The sequence below is a fragment of the Panthera pardus genome, unplaced genomic scaffold (assembly GCF_024362965.1).
Source record: "Panthera pardus isolate Hobbes unplaced genomic scaffold, ASM2436296v1 HiC_scaffold_15, whole genome shotgun sequence".
NCBI classification, from domain to species: domain Eukaryota; kingdom Metazoa; phylum Chordata; class Mammalia; order Carnivora; family Felidae; genus Panthera; species Panthera pardus.
Window position 1 is genome coordinate 8,523,477 of NW_026526710.1, and position 22,325 is coordinate 8,545,801.

The following is a 22,325-nucleotide window of genomic DNA, read 5'->3' on the forward strand; positions in this document are numbered from 1 at the left end:
CTCTTGTTTTTGGCTCAGGTCTTGATCTCAGGGTCATGGGACTGAGCCCTCTTTGGGCTCTGAGATGGCTGGAGCCTGCTTAAGATTGATATATATTCTCTCTCTCTCTCTCTCTCTCTCTCTCTCTCTCTGTCTCTCTGTGACCCTCTCCCTGGCTCACATGCTCTCTCTGAAATTAAAATTAAATTATATAAAAAAAAGAAAAAGAAAAAAAACATTGATCTATTCTCATGCTCTTTGGACATGAAGAATGAAGTTGATTTAAATGGATATCTATGAAAATGTTCTTCTTTACCAAAATAATTTAGCTTATCCTGTGTTTTTATAGATACTTTAATGAGTTTGGAAGTAAATGCAGGGAATTTAATACCTATCAGTGTTTGTGTTCTGAGTGTGTCACTGACCATCAGCAGAAGGTGGGCAGTAGGAGTGGAAGGAGGTGCCACTCAAACCAGTCAGGTTGTTCCTTGTGGACACCCTCTTTCAGTCACCGTTTACTGTTACCCGTGTGTAAGCCACTGTGATGGAGATAACAGCATTGATCTCTGGCCTTCTCAGGGACTTGACAGTGAAGTTGGGACCTGAAATGTAACTGTGGATGCCGTTTCTTCAGGTACAGGGCGTGCTAGTTGAGTCAGAAGAGGCTTCCTGGGGGAGGAGGGCATCTGCTGGACACTGAGGGGTTGGTAGGCTTGGGCTAGGTAAGGGGTTCTCCATTTTTAAAAAAAAAATTTTTTTTTTAACATTTATTTATTTTTGAGACAGAGAGAGACAGAGCATGAACAGGGGAGGGGCAGAGAGAGAGGGAGACACAGAATCTGAAACAGGCTCCAGGCTCTGAGCGGTCAGCACAGAGCCTGATGCGGGGCTCGAACTCACGGACCGTGAGATCATGACCTGAGCCGAAGTCGGACACTTAACCGACCGAGCCACTCAGACGCCCCAGGGGGTTCTCCATGTTGCCTAAACATTGGAAACACTGATGGCCTGGTTCCACTCCGAGAGAGTCCGATTTTAAGTGGTTTGTGTGTGCTTCGGGCATCAGGATTTTGGAAAGCATCCCAGGTGATTCTTGTGTGCAGCCAGCACTGGGACCCCCGGGCTGGGTTGTCAGGAGGGAGAACACCCCAGAAAAGTGGACAGTTGAACAGAGATGCAGAGGTAAGAGTATGTGGAAGCCAGAAATGGCGGACTTGGCTGGAGGCTGGTTCACACTAAGGAAGAGCAGAACAGGAGACTGGGTGGAAGCTAGTTTGGGGAGGGTTCTCTGTGCGAGGCCCAGTGATGAAGCCGTCAAGGCCTGAGGAGCTAGTGAGCTTCCTCAGTGTCCAGTGCTATTGTGGCCTGACTCTTCGAGTTGTTGGACTCACAGCTGTGAGTAAGGCCCAGCCCCTGCCCTGAGAAGCAGGCTTGTAGGTTCTTGGGGAGATGAGCAGACACACACACACACACACACACACACACACACACACGCACGCACGCACACACACTCACACTTGCCATGAGAAAAAAGTCTACGTTGCTGTCATCTGGGCTAGATCACGGGGGGACTTGGGCTAGTGTGGAGGTGAAGGGAGGGAGGGAGAATGAGTATTCATGTCATCAGGTACTTTTGAGAGCTTGGCTTGTGCAGGGTTGACTTTGGGGGAGGCTCAAACTAAGGGGCTGTGAGGTGCCGAGAGGTTTGGACCGGAGTGGCATCCCTGGAAAAGGGAAGGGAGAGGACGTGGCCCCTGAACGCAGAGGGCAGTGTGTGGTGGGCGGCAGAGAGGGTATGGAGGAGCTGCCCGGTTTTGCACCAGTGATGGGACTAGTGTGGTCACTGAGGAAAGGAAGGAGTTTAGCAACAGGCTCGTTTGTGGGGACCTGAAGCCTTTCAAGGAGCACATGCATTTAATTCTAGACACATGGCATCTCAGGGTGAGTGGGACATTTTTTGTGGAGGACAGGCCCATCAGGACCCTCCACGTATTAATAGAGTGCTCTTGGTGGGGCCCTGCGTGCCCTCCCTCTCCTCCTCCCGGGAGCTGAGTGGGGGCATCCGGTTGTATTTCCCAGCTTGCTACTGGGTGTGGTCCAGCAGTTTTTCAGGTTTTGGTTTTGTGGTTTTGCCTGCAAACTATATGTGTAAAGGGACCTTGGGGCTGGAGCTCAGGCCGCTGAAACGCTCTCCTGTGGCCCCTGGTGGGGTGCACCTGTGAGACTGTGGGTGTGGGCCAGCGTACTGGTCGTCAACGGACAGGAAGCACACCTCCCAAGCACACCTCGCCCTGAAAGCCCTTTGTTCTCTGACTACCGCGTTCCCTTTCCGTGTCTCCCACTCCCCTTCTCTGTACTTCTGGGGGCGTCACCACCCTTCTCTCTTTTCTTTTTTTTAATCTTTTTTAATGTTTATTTATTATTGAGAGACAGAGAGAGACAGAGCATGAGTGGGGGAGGGGCAGAGAGAGGGAGACACAGAATCCGAAGCAGGCTCCAGGCTGTCAGCACAGAGCCTGACGCGGGGCTCGAACCCACAAACCACGAGATCATGACTTGAACCAAAGTCGGACGCTTAACCAACTGAGCCACCCGGGTGCCCCGCCCTTCTCTCTTTTCTGAAATGGCTCCTTCCTTCCACATGGAATGTAACCTGGAGAATCTCATCATGCACAGTCTAGACAGTCAAACACGTTATCTCTGTTGAGTGTTGCGATAGCTAAGCGAGTGGCCTCTGTCCAGGGAACGCCGGAGTTGTTGTCCGGGATGTCGTGGTGAGCCTGGTAGATCTGGCACAGTGGTGTGTGTTCTTGTGTAGGATTCCTCATTAGGAGGGGTGATTTGGAATACTGCCCGGAAGACCTGGGAGCCAGCGGCCGTGCTTTGGCCGCGGGGATATCAATATCCGCCCTTGCTTGCTTATCGCCAGGCTTAACGACACTCGTGGAGTGAACGTTCCTATTTACTGGAGGATCAGTGGTCCTGCAGAGTTCCCTGAGTCCGATTTTAGAAAGCACGTCTCTCCTGTTGGCCCTTTACACCACGCGTACACTCCCCAGGCGCCGTCCTGCAGGGGGAGAACCGGATCTCCAACGGAGGGACTTTGTGTGACAGAATCACCTTTGAATTACATGATATGTGTATTTACTGTCAGTAGTTTGAGGGAAATCCTGCTACGTTCAGTAAACGAAGCACTCCTCTATCAGAGTGTTCTTAGTTTGTTTATTGAGAAATCTCCCATGAGAAATTGATCTGTAACGACTTCACAGATCTATCATGTGATTTCAGTAGTTAAGTAAATCTCAGAGATTATCTTGTTTGAGTGTTTATACTTTTAATGTCAGATCCAAGAAACCCTGAAGGACCTACAGCCTCAGGAGGACTGAACCTGCTTAAATTTGCCTGCCTGTCTTTGTGTTTGTGGGGGTGCATCATTAGACTCTTAAAGCATTTCTAACACACCTCCTCACAGTCGCCGTACATGTTGAATCGAACCCTCTGTGGCAGATGTAAGGAACTTGGTGTAAATACCTCGATGGCAGGCACACCACCTCATCTGGTCATTCCATTATCCTCGTATCTGTGGGGCCTGATGTCTGAGCAGCTTCTGGCCCTGCCTTGGCTTTGATGGAGAGAGTCATTTGTTGGAGTGGCAGTAGTAATAGGAGAGAGTGAGTGCTCCTGTTTTCTAAGTGGGCAAAACCGGGGAGCGTCATGCATTCGGGCAAGAGCTTTTCATGAGAAAGCAGCATTGTCTGGCTGCTAAAGGCAAGATTTAATTGTTTCAGCAAATCAATTAGTCTTTGGGGACTTTAATCAGTCAAATCTGATGCATGGATGAGGCATTAGAAAGCTCGAGCCTGTAAGACCATTAGTCCTTAGCATCTCTCTGTCTTGAGTGTATATGTGTAAACAAACACTGGGACTTCTACAAATTCCTGTTAGCCATCCCTTTGCTGGGAGAATGCAGGGTAGCAGACCCGTTACGATAGCGTAAAGGAGATCTCGACACCCAGTGTCGTAGTGTGGCGTTCTCATTGAACCGTCACCATTGTGCTGTGTCAACACGTGTTGACAGCCTTCTGTCGTCTGCTTGACATTTTCTCCTGTTGGAGTCACTCATCTAAACAACGTGGCAGGAGTGGTTCTACACCGACCAGATCTTCTTCCTCTGTTGTTTGAAGGCTCTCCCCATTTTCCCCACCACAGCCCTGCTCTCCGGTCCCCATTTGGACCCAGGTGTGCCCTTCTTTTCCAGATATACATCAGGGGACGTAAGGGTGTGGGACACCCGCACCTGGGACTACACAGCCCCTTTCCTGGACTCAGAGTATGAGGAGGACGAGCCTGGAATGCAGCCATATGTCTCCTTTGTGAGGATAAACAGCTCGCTGGCGGTAGCGGCTTATGAGGATGGTAAGTAACCGCAACCCTCCTCCCTATTAAGGAAAAAAAAAAAGCTTTACAAAAATTAAGCAGCTGTGGCCGGCTCCCCCCCGTAATCCCTGCATACATACACGTGGGCACACACACATGTGCACACACATACACCCACTCTTTGCCTTTATGTGAAGAAGTTGGCCAATAACCGTCCATGCATTAGTAGGCAGTGGAGCACAGCACCCAGTAAGACTGGTGTTTAATTCCTACTGGAGCTGGTAGACTGGGTTTCTGTGCCAGACACGAGGCTGGCCAAGCCATCTTAAGCAAATAGCTTGTTTGGTATAAAATATTAAATATACTTGGCCTACTTTTCCTTCAGTCTCTGCTCAGTCCAAAGGGAACAGGGAGAGGGAGGGATAGACAGATAATCTATTGACAAATATGGAAATAGAAAAATAAAAGTCAGTGCCTACCTTTTCCTGGCACTTCCATACCATACAAGATAATTTACGGTGATCTGTGGTCTCTGTGGGATTGATAGAATCCTTTTGTGTACAAACAACTGTGGATTTACAGAACTAGCTAGGAAAAGTCTAAAATTATATGCACCTGAGTCATGAAACACTGGTCAGTTTTGTAGCTAACAGGAATAATGATTTCGAGGGCCATGACATCCGTGTTCCTGCCTTTCATTATGTGTGAATTTGGAATCTCTAAGCTCTGTTTCCCCACTTGCCTGAAAGGTGAACCACGAAATATTTTGGAATGTTAGTGTTCATGTTGTGGCACTATGGCAAATCTTCAGAGTCAGTGGTTGGCTCAGGGACAAAACTATAGTAAAGTAGCTCATGGGCAATTTTAGATTCGTATGTCGTTTAAAAAATAGGGCTGAAGTCTTGAAAATATTTTTATTTTTTTTATTTTTTTTATTTTTTATTTTTTAAAATTTTTTTTTTAATGTTTATTTTATTTTTGAGACAGAGAGAGACAGCATGAGTGGGGGCGGGTCAGAGAGAGAGGGAGACACAGAATCCGAAACAAGCTCCAGGCTCTGAGCTGTCAGCACAGAGCCCGACGCGGGGCTCGAACCCACGAACCGTGAGATCATGACCTGAGCCGAAGTCGGAAGCTCAACCGACTGAGCCACCCAGGCGCCCCAAAATATTTTTGATTTATTACTTTAACAACATGAACTCTGTTCTTTCAGTTTGACATTAGTAGACACCATTGGTAGATTTTTTTCAGCCTCCAGAAATTCAGCTAAGCTGTTTCTGTGGTATGTAGTATTTCCTCTATGTTTACTGAGATCCTGGATAGATAACAGAAGATCAGCTTGAGTGTGTTTGGTACTTTCCAAATTACCAATGAGGTTTTTTGTGTGTGTGGTTTAATTTTTTTAATTTTATTTATTTATTTTTAAATTTACATCCAAATTAGCTAGTATATAGTGCAACAATGATTTCAGGAGTAGATTCCTTAATGCCCCTTACCCATTTAGCCCATCCTCCCTCCCACAGCCCCTCCAGCAACCCTCAGTTCTCCATATTTATGAGTCTCTTCTGTTTTGTCCCCCTCCCTGTTTTTATCTTATTTTTGTTTCCCTTCCCTTATGTTCATCTGTTCTGTGTCTTAAAGTGCTCCTATGAGTGAAGTCATATGATATTTGTCTTTCTCTGACTAATTTCACTTAGCATAATACCCTCCAGTTCCATCCACGTAGTTGCAAATGGCAAGATTTCATTCTTTTTGATTGCCGAGTAATACTCCTTTGTATATACATACCACATCTTCTTTATCCATTCATCCATCAGTGGACATTTGGGCTCTTTCCATACGTGGGCTATTGTTGAAAGTGCTGCTCTAAACATGGGGGTGCATGTGTCCCTTCGAAACAGCACACCTGTATCCCGTGGATAAATGCCTAGTAGTGCACTTGCTGGGTTGTAGGGTAGTTCTGTTTTTAGTTTTTTGAGGAACCTCCATACTGTTTACCAGAGTGGCTGCACCAGCTTGCATTCCCGGAGGGTTTTTTAAATACAAGTATGCAAAGGTTGTAGTACAGTTAGAATCCTACAGTTTTAGAATCCTCTCCTAGCCCCCCGCCCCCGCCACGTGCATACATGTACACCCACATTTTTCTTCAGACGGGGAAACGGGGGTCCAGAGAGGCCAACGGAGTGATTTGCGTGAGTGCATCCAGAAGTGTGAATATTGTCCCAGGCCATGCCAGGGTTGTAGTGCGCTATGTATGTAACCTGAAACACAGATGCCTGGAGGAATATGGGCACCTGATTGATTTCCACCCCCACGTTTCCTATCTTGTGAGCTTGAAAATACAGCTTGAGGAGATAGGCACGCAGGCTCCTGGTTTTGCGTCACTGGTGACAATCGTGTTTGTCCCCCTCTTCCCTGTTGCCGCACAGAAACATTGGGGAGCCACAAAGGTAGGACAGAGAGACTACTTCCTTTGGCAAATAATGGCCAAAGTGTATGTTTAAAACTTGACTTTAAAAAATACAGTTAAAATTCAAACAGAGCAAAAGTATAAAATGAAAAGAAAGCATATCCAAAGAGAAGCTGAAGTGTTCCATCGTGCCCCCGTCTCTGTCCCTTTCACGTTTTACTCAGAGGTCCTATGCGATGTGCTTTTCTGCACCTTGCTTTTATTTTATTTTATTTTATTTTATTTTATTTTATTTATTATTTTTTTTTTAATAACATAATGACACATCTTGGTATCCTTCCACATTGGCACTTATAGGTAAACTTTTTCATCCTGTGTACTATGGCATGAAGTGGCTGTATTTATAATTTATTTATTAGAGCCCTTAATGACACACACTTGGATTGTTTATTTTTGTTATTAAAAACAGCGCTGCAAGCAATATCCTCTAACAAATATCACGATGGACTCGTGCGAGTCCAGCTATGGGGTAAATTACTAGTCATTACCGGGTTGGAGGCTACAGATGCTTTATGTTTTGATAAATACTACCAAATTGCCCTCCAAAAAGGTTCAACCAGTTAATGGCCACACCAAATAGATGAGAGTGACGGCTTCCTCATGCTGGTCTGATGGGTGGAAATGGCATTTCCCCGTTGTCTTTGTCTGCCTTCATGTGAATGCAGTGAATTTCATTGTCTTCCTTTTTCCCTGTTTTTCTGCAAATGGCTTGTTCCTGTCTGTTCCCATTTTTCTCTGGGTTCTCTTTTCTGGTTGGAAAGAAAGGGATAAGGACGTAGTCCTTGCTATGCCTACTTCAAGTATATTTTTTCAGCTTGTCAGTTTTTCTTCGGTGGACCTTATTTATGGTTTATTTTTCAAGATGGTAGTTGTACATGTGTATAATTCTAATTTTTTGAGAGAGAACGTGTGTGCAAGGGGGGGAGGGGCAGAGGTGGGGAGATAGAGAATCCCGAGTAGGCTCCATGCCCAGCACAGTACCTGACGCGGGACTCGATCTCTCAAACTGTGGAATCGTGACCTGAGTCGAAATCAAGAGCCGGACTCTTTAACCGACTGAGCCACCCAGGCACCCCTTAATTTAATTTTTTAATCCATAAATGAAGTGGGTTTCATTTTGTAGTTTAACGTCTTTGAATAAGTATACATTTTGGGGGACATAAGATGAAACAACTATAAACAGTTACACGTTTAGAAGTCTTGCTTTTACCTATTTTGTCTACTCCATTCTAAAGCAACCATATATTTTAGGATTTTGTCTGTCCTTCCAATATTTCAGCATTGTAAATATAAGCAAATATGAATATTCGTATTCCCCCCCCTTTTTTTTAAATTTTTTTAAATGTTTATTTATTTTTTGAGAGACAGAGAGTGAGCGGGGGAAGGGCAGAGACAGAGGGAGACACAGAATCCGAAGCAGGCTCCGGGCTGTGAACCGTCGGCACAGAGCCCAACGTAGGGCTCGAACTCAGGAACTGCCAGATCATGACCTGAGCCAAAGTCGGATGCTCAACCTACTGAGCCCTTCAAGCGGCCCATTCTCCCCCTTTTTCTTAAATGAAAGCTCACATATTACTTTGTATTATTCCACACGTTGGCTTTTTTTCACTTAATGACCTGTCTTGAAAGCTTGTCCATGTCTGTATATAGAAAAACAGCTTCCTCTTTTTTTCATACCTGCACAGTATTCGATACGTACAAGGACCTTGGTTCACTGACACTGTCCGTTATTGAGGAACTGTTGTGTTGTTGCTGACCTTCTGCCATTACAGCATTGTAATGAAAGACCCTGCCTATAAGACCGTTCATGTACATGCAGGAAGGGTAGTTTCCTATAAAATTGACGAATCAAAGGGGAAATGCAAATGGGGTTTATACAATATTGCTCTGTCACCAGCAAGGTATGTAGGAATGGCTGTTTCCTCACAGTTTTTTTTTTTTTTTTAATGTTTATTGATTTTGGAGACAGAGCGAGAGCGGGGAAGGGGCAGAGAAAGAGGGAGACACAGAATCTGAAACGGCCTCCAGGCCCTGAGCTGTTTGTTAGCACAGAGCCTGATGGGCTCGAACCCATGAACCACAAGATCATGACCTGAGCTGAAGTCGGACGCTCAACCGACTGAGCCACCCAGGCGCCCCTATTTCCTCACAGTTTTGCCAGCAAGATGTGTTTCAGACATCTAGGTATTTTTGGTTTGATAGATCAGAAATGGTATCCAAGGGCGCCTGGCTGGCTCAGTTAGTGGAGCGTGTGTGTGACTTTTGATCTCGGGATTGTGAGTTCCAGCCCCATGTTGGGTGTAGAGATAACTGAAAAATAAAATCTAAAAAAAAAAAAAAAAAAATGGTACCCGAATGTAGTTTCATTTTACATCTCTTAGCCTAAGAATTTTTTTCATCTTTGTACCTGTTACTTGTACCTCTTTCTAATAAGCAGGGGCTTATTTTTCATGCTTGAATTTTGGCCAATATAGAGTTCATCCTGGGACCGTATAAAATATGAATCTGAGAATTTTTTTTCTGGCATCTCTTACTAGAAAGCCCATCCCTACCTACTCACTGGTTTGAGGTGCTGCCTTTATATGTTTTTAGATGTGAGATTCTCTTAGTTCCCAGGTTTGTTTCTGGATGTTATGCTCTGTTTCTGTTGGTCTGTCTAGTTGTTTTACTTTTACACCTTCACGTTTGTCTTTCTCAGTTTCATGGCATGCTTGGGGATCAACCCTACTCTGAGGTCAGATTCAATCTATAGTACTTCCATCGTTTATGTTGAAATCTTTGGTTGGTCTCAAATTCATGTTGGTATAAGGACTATTTCTTTGGTGAGAACTCTTACGTTTTTATTTCCCTCTCACTCTGAGCTGGTTTTACCAGTCTGATTGGGATTTAACTATTCATGGGCTACACAGCTCTTTCGTTTTTTTCCCAGACCTCAGGTGGCATTGTCTTTGGTCTCACTTCAGTTTAACAGATTGACACTGTGATATTTATACCAACATATTCATGAGTAGCTACTTCTGGGCAAAGACAGATTGAAATAATCAAATGCACATTTTGATACTGTTCCTTTCCAGGAGCCGCAAACAGGCACTTCTTAGGCAAAACACGGTGAAAAGGCAATGTACCTTGTGGGGTCTGCTGTGTAGTATTTGCAACTGCCGTGCAGAAGAGAAGAATAAGATGATAGGATGAGTTCATGAACTTCAGCACCCTTGGCTGTGCCGAAGGGAGGCTCTTAGCCACTGAGGCCCTGTTGATGGTCTACACACGTATTCTCCACGGAAGGGGTCTGATCCAGAGGGGAGATGGAAGCCGCTTTGGGTGCAAGGAAGTCGTCCCTACATCCTTTTCAGCCTCCTCGCCCTGCGGGAACACTGTACACCCACCTGGGGTGTTGAGATTTGGCAAGGTGATCCACAGTTGTGATTGTTTGAATTCCAACCCACTGGCCTCATATTTCTTCTGCCTTGTTTCCGATTGTCATCACTGGCCGTCCTCCAGTTTGATTTTACCACTAATTGTGTTGCACGTTACCGTACCGAAATGAATCAAATCAAAATGCTTTTCCTGGAGCAGTAGATAAAGCAGGCGAAGGTTCCGAGTAATGAGCAGATGCTGCTAATGCGGGGACAGTGGGGACCTTGCCAGGACTCCATCTGCTCCATGCTTGCCTGCCTCTGGCCCCGAGCCACAGCACGAGGGAAGGCGGTGTACTCGAAACCCGCTCCCCGTTCACAGAGTTTGTCTTGAAAACTCACTGTTGGGTGAGAAATGAGATGGCACCCTTCGTAGGTGCAAAGAAGTTCTCGTCTGCCCCCCTGAGTGGACAGGAGAGACACGGCCCGGTGGGTATTAGCTAGCATGTGGAAGCCGGGCCGGGATAGCCAACAGTCGTCCTTCTGTGCCACCGCCCGGCAAGGCGGAGTGGCTTCTCCACTCGTGCGGCACTCCCGGCACAATTGTCGCAACACACACATGCTTCGTTGTCCCAGGGCTGGGGTGACTGTCATTTCTCACTTCCTGGCGTAGGAACAATGGATGGGAGTGGGTCTCTCCGGGGCCTCGGTAGGACCGTGTTTTAGTTAGGCGGCTTTGATGGAGACTGAGTGCTTTTTAAGCTTTGTTTATAATTGTATGTTTAACAAAAAAATGAATTCTTTGGTTTGCTTATGTGTCTTGTGTGTATGTTGATGGTGACATTTGAATATAATGACATAACTTGTGACTATAGTAACATACAATTACGGCCCCGCCTCCCCCCAATCAAGATAGAAGTTTTAGAAGTGGAACATTAACATGTCAGAGCATCGCTTGGGAGGTGGCTGAGACACCTGGCTGTGGATTACGGAGGATTTTTTTTTTTTTTTTTTTTTTTTTTTTTTTTTGCCAAGGCCTTTCTTTGCTGTTCATTTTTCTCTTCAGTTTCAGTAACTAGTTTTTGTTTGAAACCTCTGCCTACCCTTGGGTCTAGGAGTCTTCCTCAGATATTTGACAAAACAAAATGCAACCACTTTCTGACAACCCCCAAATACTGGGTATAGTCCTTTTAAAAGATAGGATACCTTGATAGACATGAACAATGAACAGTAGGAAACGCTCACATTGTCAAGTTCCTCGGAGCAGAATTAAACCCTGAAATGCAGAGTTCTGAACTGAGGTCATTCTTTTCAGTGTTGAGGGAGTATTTCTGGGGGGATTGAACTTGAAAGTGGACTGCCATCTGGCATGGGCTGGAGTGCTACATTGTGTTTCATAGACATGCCATAGGGACTGTGCATATGTAGGAAGTTTTTGAATAAAAAAAAACTTCAGGGGCTCCTGGGTGGCTCAGTCAGTAAAGCATCCAACTCTTTCTTTCTTTTTTTTTTTTTTAACTTCATGTTTACTTATTTTTGGGAGACAGAGAGGGCGAATGAGAACAAGTGGGGGAGGGGCACAGAGAGAGGGAGACACAGAAACCCAAGTAGGCTCCAGGCTCTGAGCTGTCAGCCCAGAGTCCAACGCGGGGGTTGAACTCACAAACCGCAAGATCATGACCTAGCCAAAGTTGGACGCTTGACCGACTGAGCCACCCAGGTGCCCCTAAAACATTCAACTCTCAATTTGGGCTCAGGTCATGATCTCACAGTCATGAGATTGAGCCCTATGTCAGGCTCATCTCTGGGTTGTGGAGCCTGCTTAAGATTGGCTGACTCTCTCCCTCTCAAAAAAATAAAAAATCTTTTAAAAGTTTTTCCATTTTTGGTGAGAAGAGTTTGACATTATATTGCACACTTGGTTACATATGCTTTGGGCTGAGTACATATTATAACAGGGGAGTGTTCCTCAAATGGGAATTTAGAGATCAAGTCTTGAGCAGGAGCTGCGAGATCTCTACAAAAGGTTTGTTCTGTTTAAATCTACAGTTTTATAGGAATCTAAAAAAAAAAAAGAAAAAACTGGATCCTTTGACCTTGTAACTGAACCATACTGCATGATCTCAGTGTTTGAATTTGCATTTTGTGTTCCCAGCCTATTGGCACCAAGTGATCACATGACCTACATGCCTTGTGGTTGTTTTTCATGCTGCGGGTCCACAGGTGACTTTTTAGAAGTCTGCAATCTCTCAAATTTAAGAGACACTGGGGAGGGAAGTTCTTATGCTATAGGCACAGATTAGCAGATGATAAATTTCTAGGATAACCACACGTTTTTGAAGTTACTAATGAAAAAAACTTGAAACAATGTTTCTCATGCGGAAAGTGGCACATTAAATTTATGGGAGGAGATTTGGTGGTAATCTGATTTATTGCGTGGTTTTCCTGAAAACTGATTTTTTTTTAATGTTTATTTCTTTTGAGAGAGAGAGCACAAGCAGGGGAGGGGCAGAGAGAGGGAGAGAGGGGGAAAGAGAGAATCCCAAGCAGGCTCTTCGCTGTCAGTGCAGAGCCTGACAAGGGGCTGGATCTCACAAACTGGGAGACCACGACCTGAGCCGAAATGAAGAGACAGGTGCTCAACTGACTGAACCACCCAGGCGCCCCTGAAACCTGATATTTAGTAACACACAGTATGATGCATTAAATTCCAAGTATTTGTCCTGTCTTATTAAAGTTGAGATTAAAAATAGAAAGGAACAAAAAATAGTGCGAAGTATTTTTCCAGGGAGACAGTTGGAGACTACAGAAATAAATTGTCAAAGTTCTTAAATGTACCTAATGAAATCCAAACATTAATTTGTTGTTTTGGAGGCTGATAGATCAGCATGAAAATTTAATTTCCCTTTCAATACTTGTAATTTTGATTGTAGCATTTATTCTGTACTAAACCCTAGGGCTCTGTTAAAGCAGAAGTAAACATACTCGTGGAGTGTATTTTTGTTTTAAAAGCGAGATGTGCCCGCTTGTCTGCCATTCCAGTCAAAAGGCTGTTAGGCAAGCTGCAGTAGAGTAGGAAGGGAGCCCAGTGGGGCCAGGGACAGGTGGAGGAGGGAGTCTGAACAGTGGCCTGGCGGGTGGGGGAGGTTGGCAGCATCGAGGGAGATGGAATTAGGTAAGTATATTAAGGATCGTGGAAGCCAGTTTCTCACTATCGGAGAAGGGAGTTACAGGCATGGAAGAGAGCGATCCAGATGAACCCTGTGGTGCTGGATTGGAATAGGAGGTGTCCGTGTGGAATTCCTGGTTTTCCATATAGATGGAGAAGCGAGTAGAGATGTACATGCGTTAGTACGTGTGTCCTAGCTTTGTTTGCTGGGAAGGTGTAAGAGCAGTAATAGTCCAGTAGCAGTGAACACTTGTAGTGCTCAGATCTTAAAAATACGAGTCTCCACTGAAAGGAATCAGGGCTGCTTGGCAAAGAGGTTGACTCCAGGGCTGGGCTAGAGAAAGAATGAAATAAGCCTGGAACATCCTACTGTACCAGGGAATATGGAAGTGCTTAAGGAATAAGGGTGACGTGTCAGAAGAACACAGAAGCTACCTTGAAGGCGTTCTCACTGGCCAGACCTGGGACAATGTGAATATCAGAATAATGCTAGTAACAGATTACAACTTACCGGACAAAATAGGAATCCTTGAGTTACACACTTAAAGTAGAATGTCACCTAACAAATACAGAAGGAATGATGGCATTAGAAAATCATTAATTGGCAGTTAGGATGATAATAATTGAGACAAAAAAAAAATCTATTGATGCTACAACTAGAGATGAGAAGAAGATAAGGGATAGGATTTTACATCTCAAAGAAGCTCCCTGCCAAACACTAATTAATTACAGAGTGAGGAAAAAAAGTAACTTTGTAGTCAAGTCTGGCAGATGCCAAATTAATAAAGTGGTCAAATTCAACATCAGTAATGGGACAAATTGACATCCTGTGCTATTTAATAGAATACATTGAGACAAACACTGAATTGCCTCTGTGATATTCCAGTCAAAAAGGATATAGCCCGGTCGAATCATGAGGAAATATTAGAAGACCCAAATTGAAGGACATTCCACAGAAAGACTGATCTGACTCCTAAAAAGCTGTCAAACTCACGAAAGTGTTAAAAAAGAAAATATTCCAGGTTGAAGGAGACAAGACAAGGGAGTGCCATGTGTTATCCCAGATTGGATCCTTTTGCTATAAAGGACATTACTGGAACAATTGGAAATGGGATCTGAATAATGGGTATATAGAAGTTCTTGCAAGTTTTCTGTAATTGTCAGATTGTTTCACCGTAAGTTTAAAAAAAACAAACTAACAACTTTTGCTTCTGATTAAGATGAACTAACAGGGAGTAGATTTATTCTTCTGCCTTAAACAACCAGAAAACCAGACAGAATATGTTAAACAGTTTTCAGACATTGATCTTCTTTAAGGGATCAGAGTCTTGGACTACGTGTTTTTCAAACAAGCTTACCAACCAGAAACAGCTTACCAACTGGAAACAACCCAGTACAAGGAAAGGGAACCTGAACAGAACCTGGACCTCACTGAGTTGAGGAGACACCAAGAGGTCAAGGAAGCCAAGATGGAAAGAATTTGTGGGCCAGAGTGTCAGGGAGGAGGGAGCTGCACAAAGGGAGAACTCTGCAGATCTAAAGGGACCCCTCTGTCTTTGAGTACTGGTGTGCCCGTGTGTGAGAAGAAATACCCAAGACCAGGGAAATAACTGCCAGAAAAGGAGAAGGCAGAACAATTTTTGAAGCTCACATCGGGTTAGGAATAGTTTTCATTCCCACCAAACATCAGGGAAAGAGCTCTCTCTTCTTATAAGGCTATTGATCCTATCATGAGGGCCCCCTCTCAAGACTTAATCTAATCCCAATCACCTCCCAAAAACCCCATCTCCATATAGCATCACACTGGGGCTTTAAGCTTCCACTTGTGAATCTGAGGGGAGACAAGCATTCAGTCCATAGCTTTACAAGAAAGCTATTTTAAGTATGAAGATACAAGTAGGTTAAAAGGATGGGCAGTTATACCATGCAAGCATAAATCAAAAGAAAGCTGGAGTGGCTAAATTAATTTCAAACAAAGTAGATTTTATTTTTTTTTAAATTTAATTTAATTTTTTAATGTTTATTTTTGAGAGAGAGAGAAAGAGGTGAGTGGGCAAGGAATAGAGAGAGAGGAAGACACAGAATCCGAAGCAGGCTCCAGGCTCAGAGCTGTCAGCACAGAGCCCAATGTGGGCTTGAACTCACGAACTGTGAGATCATGACCTCAGCCGAAGTTGGACGCTTAGCCAACTAAGCCACCCAGGCACCCTAAACAAAGTAGATTTTAGAACAGGGAATATTATCAGGGAAAAAAGGGACATTTCATAGTGATAAAAGGGGTCAGTTCATCAAGTGGGTATAAAAACCCTAAATATGTATGCGTCTAATAACACAACTTCAAAATACACAAAAGCTAACCAGTGAAAGGGGAATAGACAAATTCATAATTATAGTGGAAATTTCAGGCACTTTGATTTCAGTAATTGATGCAGGTAATCAGTAATTAGTAAGGTCATAGAAGATTGAACAACATTGTCAGACAGTTTTACCTAATTGACATTTATAGAACTTTATCCGCAACAACTACAAAATACACATTCTTTTCAGGTAGATCAAGACAGACTATGTTCTGGGCCATAAAATCAGTTTCAGTAACTTTAAGACGATTGATATCTTACAAAATGTGTTTTCCCACAAAGTATGTTTTTGGACAACTACAGAATTAAAGTGAAAATAACAAAATAGCTATAAAACCTGCAAGTCCTTGGAAATTAACACACTTTCTTAATTTATTTTTTTACTTCAGTTTTGAGAGAGAGTGAGAATGGTAGAGGGGCAGAAAGAGAGGGAGACACAGTACCTGAAGCAGGCTCCAGGCTCCGAGCTGTCCCCTCAGAGCCCCATGTGGGGCTCAAACTCCTGAACGGTGAGCTCATGACCTGAGCCAAAGTCGGATGCTTAACCGACAGAGCCACCTAGGCGCCCCTGAACAGCACACTTCTAAATAACGCATGGGTTAAAGAAGAAGGACACCTGGGTGGCTCAGTTGGTTGAGCATCCAACTTCGGTTCAGGTCATGATCTCCCATTTCATGAGTTCCAGCCCTGTGTCGGGCTTGCTGCTGTCAGCGCGGAGCCTGCTTCGGATTCTCTGTTCCCGCCTCTCTCTGCTTCTCCCCCACTCATGCTCACTCGTTCTCAAAAATAAACATTAAAAAAATCAGGCAGTATTTTGAATGAAAATGAAAAACCGTGTATCAAAATGTATGCAATGTAGCCAAAGCAGTGCTTAGAGGGAGATTTAAAGCAATAAATGCTTACGTTAGAAAAAAGTCTCAAGTCCATGATCTCACTTTTCATCTTAACTAGAAAAAGAGCAAATTAAAATAAGCAGGAGAAGTACAATAATAATAGGAATCCATGAAATTGAAGGGGAAAAAACACAGGAAAATCAAAACTGGTTTGTTTAAAAAAAAAAATCAGGTTGACAAGCACTAGTCAGAATGATTAGGGGGAAAACACCCAACATCAGGAATGCAAAAGGAACATCATCACAGATCTCACAGATGTTAAGACTGCACTGAAAAATTATGAACAACTTTACACCAGTAAATTCATCCTCTTAGATGAAGTGGATAAATTGACTTTTTGAAAGACACAAGCTACCCAAATTCACTTAAGAACTAGAAAGCTTAAAATAAAATTCAAGTCCGGTGGCTTTACAGGGGTCTAAGGAAGTAATAATCCTGTATACTTTCATAAAATAGACTAGGAGGGAACACTTTTCAATGAGATCAGCATTCCCCTCATACCAAAACCAGATACGAAAAAAATAACTGGTGTATGAAAACAAGGAAACTACAGATCAATATTCCACGTGAATAGAAGTGTAAAAATGCTTAACAAAATACTGTAAAATGGAGTCCTACAATACATTGAAAGGATAATACATCATAGCCACTTAAGATTCATCCAGGGAATTTAAGGTTAGTTTAACACTTGAAAATCATTTCATTATATTAACAGATTATAAAAGAAAAACTGATCAACTCAATGAAACAGAAAAAAATATTTGACAAGAACCAATTAGTATTGATGATTAAAAACTCCTGGCTGACTGGGGTGCCTGGTGGCTCAGTCAGTTAAGCATCTGACTTTGGCTCAGGTCATGATATCATAGTTTGTGGGTTCGAGCCCCACGTTGGGCTCTGTTGACAGCTTGGAGCCTGGAGCCTGCTCTAGATTCTGTGTCTCCTTCTCTCTCTGCCCCTTCCCCGCTTATGCTCTCTCTCTCTCAAACATAAATAAACATTAAAAATTGAAAAACAAAAAGACTCCTGGCTGAGTGACATAGAAAGGGACCTTTCGGGGTGCTTGGGTGGCTCAATCAGTTGAGTGTCCGTCTTCATTTCATTTCAGCTCAGCTCATGATTTCACAGTTTGTGGGTTCGAGCCCCATGACAGGCTCTGTGCTGATAGTGGGGAGCCTGCTTGGGATTCTCTCTTTTCCTGTCATCCACTTGTGTGTGCATGCTCTCTCTCTCAAACTTAAAAAAAAAAAAAAAAAGGGACCTTTCTATGAAAGACCTACAGCTAACTTCATAATGGTACTTTTACATAATGGTAAAAGACCAGGCTTTCTCAAAACTGGAAACATGGCAAGGGTGTCCACTTTTACTGCTGTTACCCAACACTGTACTGGAAGTCCTCCTTAGTCCACTAATGCCGGAAAAAGAAAGGGCATACAGATAGAAAAAAGTAAGAGTGGTTGTGGATAAATTGTCTTTGCATAAAATCCTAAACAGTCAACAAAAATGTCACTAGAACTTGTAAGTATCTTTAGAACTGTCACTGGAGATGAGATCACTATGCAAAAAACCAGTCGTATTCAAGTTAGCAACCAACAGTTGGAAAAACAAGCTAATTGGGATTAATTCAACAAATATTCAGCAAAATATGTGCTGAAAACTACAAAATACTGAGAGAAATTAAAGCCCAAATGAATGTGGAGACTTATGTTCATGGATTGGAAGATTGAATGCTGTTGAGATTCAGCTGTCCCCTCAATGACCTAGAGATTCAGTTCAATCCCAATCAGAATCCCTGAAGAATTTTTTTTCTTTTGATAGAAATTGATAAGCTTATTCTAAAATTTAAAATCTAAAAACGCAGAGGACCAAGAATAGCAAGGAACAATTTTGAAAAAGAAGTACAAAGTTGGTAGAGTTACCCTATCCAATTTCAAGGTTTACTGTGAAACTAGTAATCAAAACAGTGTAACAATACTGGCCTGAGGATAGACCCATAGGCCACTGGAACAGAATAAAGTCCAGAAAAACCCACCCACTGATTTTTTAATAAAAGTGCCAAGGTCATTCAATGAAGAAATGATTGTCTTTTCAACAAATGATGTTGAAACAAGCAGATAGCTCTATTCCTTTTTATCCCTGCGGTGAACCTCTACTTCATGCTATCTACAAGTGAACTCAAATGGATTATATAGACTTAAATATAAAATTTTTGGACAAAAAGTAGAAAAATCTTTGTGAGCTTGGCTAGGCGAAGATTTCTTAGGACACAGAAAGCACAAATTGTAAAATAAAAAAAAAAAATGTTAGACTTCATCAAGTAAAAACCTTTGATCGTGAAGATACTAAGAAAATGAAAAGGCAAGCTACACATTGGCCGAAAACATTTGCAAAACACATCTGATATAGGACTTACATCTAGAATATATGAAGAACATTTATAGTTCAAATATAAGAAGACAGCCTATTAAAAGTAGGAGAAGGTTTGGATAGACCTTTCAGAGAAGACCTATAAATGGAAAGTAAACACATGAAAAGATGCTCAGCACCATTAATCGTTAGGGAAATGTGAATTAAAACCATTATGAAGTATACTGTTGCCCATAATACACCGGCTTTAAAAGACCGATAATACCACATGTTGGTGAGACTGGTGGAGTTGGCACTTTCCTTGCTGGTGGGAATGCAAAATGGCGCAGCCACATGGGTAAACAGGTTGGCAGTTTCTTACAAAACTAAACACAAACTCGCCAGATGACCCGAGCACTCCCACTCCTGTATTATCCAAGAGAATGAAACCTATGTTCACACAAAAACTTGTCCTTGAATATTTATAGAATTTTATTTTTTTTAATATAATTTATCAAATTGGCTGACATACAGTGTGTATGGTGTGCCCTTGGTTTTGAGGGTAGATTAGTTCATTGCTTACATGCTATAACATTTTAATCATGGTAGCTCCAAACTGGAAGCCACGTAGATCAATATTAACCGATGAATGAGTAGCTGTATTGTAGTACATCCAAAGAATAGGCCATCGCTCGTCAATTTTAGACGACAAACTACAGATACATGCAACAATACAGATAGATCTTAGTAGCGCTAATGCTAAGTAAAAGAAGCCAGCCACAAAAGAGTACCTACTATATAATTCTGTTTATGTGGAATTCTAGAAGAAGCAAAACTATGACAGAAAGCAAGTGAATAGTTGCCAGGGGAAGGTGACTGTCAAAAGTGTGGTGGAAATATTCTGTTATGATTGGGTGGTGGTTCCGGGACCATAAATATTTGTCTGTTCCTATCCAATAGTGCACTTATTAAAGTTGATGAGGTTTTTTTACATGTAGGTTAGAACTACATGATTTTTTAACATATTTTTAAAAGACCAAAAAGTCCCATTTCAAGATTTTCTACAATATAGTTGGTGCTACTCTTGGGAAGTTTCGTTTTGTTGGTTTTTGCTCATCAGGAAAGGTCAGGATTCTGAAATGTGTTAGAGTCCAAGGACAAGAGTGCTTTCCATCTCGGTTCTAGAGTTGAGTGCTTGACAGCAGAGAATTCCCCTGGTGGCTCATGGCCACCAGAACACGTTTAGTGATTGAAGTTTTTGTTGTGTCTTTAACAATAATCTTTCGTGAAGAAATCTGGACCTATTTTCAAAGAAATACAAAGTAATATTGTATTTATGGGATCATAGTATAGTGGTAGCAGGCATGGCCAAAAAATAGTGGCTATATGTACCTGGAATTGTTCCTCTTTCTCTGTGTTTAACTCTGCTCTGAAATAGGACTTAAAACCCAGGATCATGCGATATTACAAAAAAAAAAAAAAAAAATTCCTGGATAAGCAACTCTCCTCAATTCTTTATTCCAAGGCCATGGAAGACTTTTCTGCATATTTTAAAGAGCTTATGACCTTTGAGGCAAAGACCTGGCTTTTATTCTAATTCCTAAGAGTTGTAGGCATGCATTGTGCTACCCTAGTAACAATAAGCACAGCTAGTGCCCAGATCTTGGTCTCTAAATATCATTAATTCTTCAGTGAGTGGAACCAGTGCTAGGAGAGACCAATACAAGATGAGTCTGGAACATCTTGTGGGACCAGAAAGTAAGGGTGGTCCAAAGGAAAAAAAAAAGTGGGTAAGATGGAAGGAGGATGTTCTCTTTATAGGAAAATGGAAACAAACTGGAGCTCCTTCCCAACGGCAAAATCAGGGGCAGTTCAAGCAACAAAATAGGATATTAATGGATTGTAACCTATAGAATAAAGTAAATATCCACGAGTCCATGCCAGTATAAATAAACAGTTAAATAAATAAGCAAGGGAGAAGAGTCAGCTCTTTTTTACAATAGCATTTCAATTAATGAATTTCTCTGTGTGGAGGAGTGATGAAAATAGAAACTCATTTGGCAAGTGCTAGAATAATTCTTACAGGCAAGAATCAATGGTTGCTAAAATTGGTATGATGAAAAACAGGATATGGTGAATAATGAGAAATTGACATCATGTACCTCCTGATTCACTGAAAAGGCACGTTACTTCTGTGCTACTTATGTCAAAAAATGCATAACCTGATTTTAACCATGAGTAAACATTAGACAACTGAGAGATCTTCTATAAGATACATGGTCAGTACTTTTCAAGTGTCAGGGACAGGAAGGACAAAGATAGATTGAGGAATTGTCTCAGAGCAAGGAGACATGACAAATGCAACATGGAATTCTGAATTGGATCCTGGACGGGGTTGGGGGGGGGGGGGAAGGATTTTGGTGAACCACTTCATGAAATGGAAATAAGGTCTATAGGCTAAACATCTTGTATCAATGTTAATTTCCTGGCTTTGATCATGTTCCTGTGGTTATGTAATATGTTAACATTGGGGAAGCTGGGTGAAGGGTCAACTGTAACTCCTTGTATGATTTTTAGAGCTTTTTGTAAGTCTCAAATATTTCAAAATTGAAAAATCATTAAACAAGGTAAAATTTTTCTCATAGCAACTTAAAATTCCATGTATATATATGCTAACTGATTACTCAGGAAAAAAAAATGTGCCTGACCGTTTTCTTTTTCGCTGAATTGGGAGCCTGATATTCGATGAGATTAGGACCTAGGTTCTTCTGGTGGTGATTCTACAATTAAGGATTCTCCACACACTTTGTGTCTGTATCTTGCTATTTATCTTTGGGCTATTCTTTCCCCCTTTTATTTAATGCATGATGGTATGAGTGATATTTCATTTCCAAAGAATACTTTTTAAAGAATGATATAGCCATTTTATTTTATTATTTAAATTTTTTTTTCACCTTTATTTATTTCAGAAGTGAGACAGTGTGTGAGCGGGGGAGGGACAGAGAGGGAGGACACAGAATCTGAAGCATAGCCATTTTATTTTAAAATGTCAGTATTTAGCAGTATGCCAGAAGTTAGGGTTTTTTTGTGGGTTTTTTGTTTTTTGGGGTTTTTTTTTTGCCACTACACGATAAACAAGATTTTTCGGTTTTATATGTAAGATATGAAAGGGAGACCTGATTTGCCAAAATAATTTTAGGGGGATAAACAAAAAAGTCTGAAGACCACTAGTCTTTAAGGCAGGTGGATCCATGGGTCTGGAGTTCAGAGGAGAATCTGTATAGGGCTGTTGTAATCCACACCTGCCCCTGTCTTGTCCCCCAGGGAGCACCTAGGGACATGGGGGCGCCCCAGCTTAAACATTCTTGGCCCTCCTGG

The 22,325-nt window shown here is 42.4% G+C and overlaps 1 protein-coding gene across 3 annotated transcripts in view; it reads left to right on the forward strand.

The window, feature by feature from the left end:
* Positions 1-22,325, forward strand: part of FBXW8 (F-box and WD repeat domain containing 8) — a 142,106-nt gene that overhangs the window by 69,508 nt on the left and 50,273 nt on the right. For all 3 annotated transcript variants that reach the window (XM_019467338.2, XM_019467337.2, XM_019467339.2), the window contains exon 5: positions 4,238-4,395. In XM_019467338.2, the coding sequence (XP_019322883.2) occupies positions 4,238-4,395 (158 nt within the window). The remainder of the gene's footprint in view (positions 1-4,237; positions 4,396-22,325) is intronic.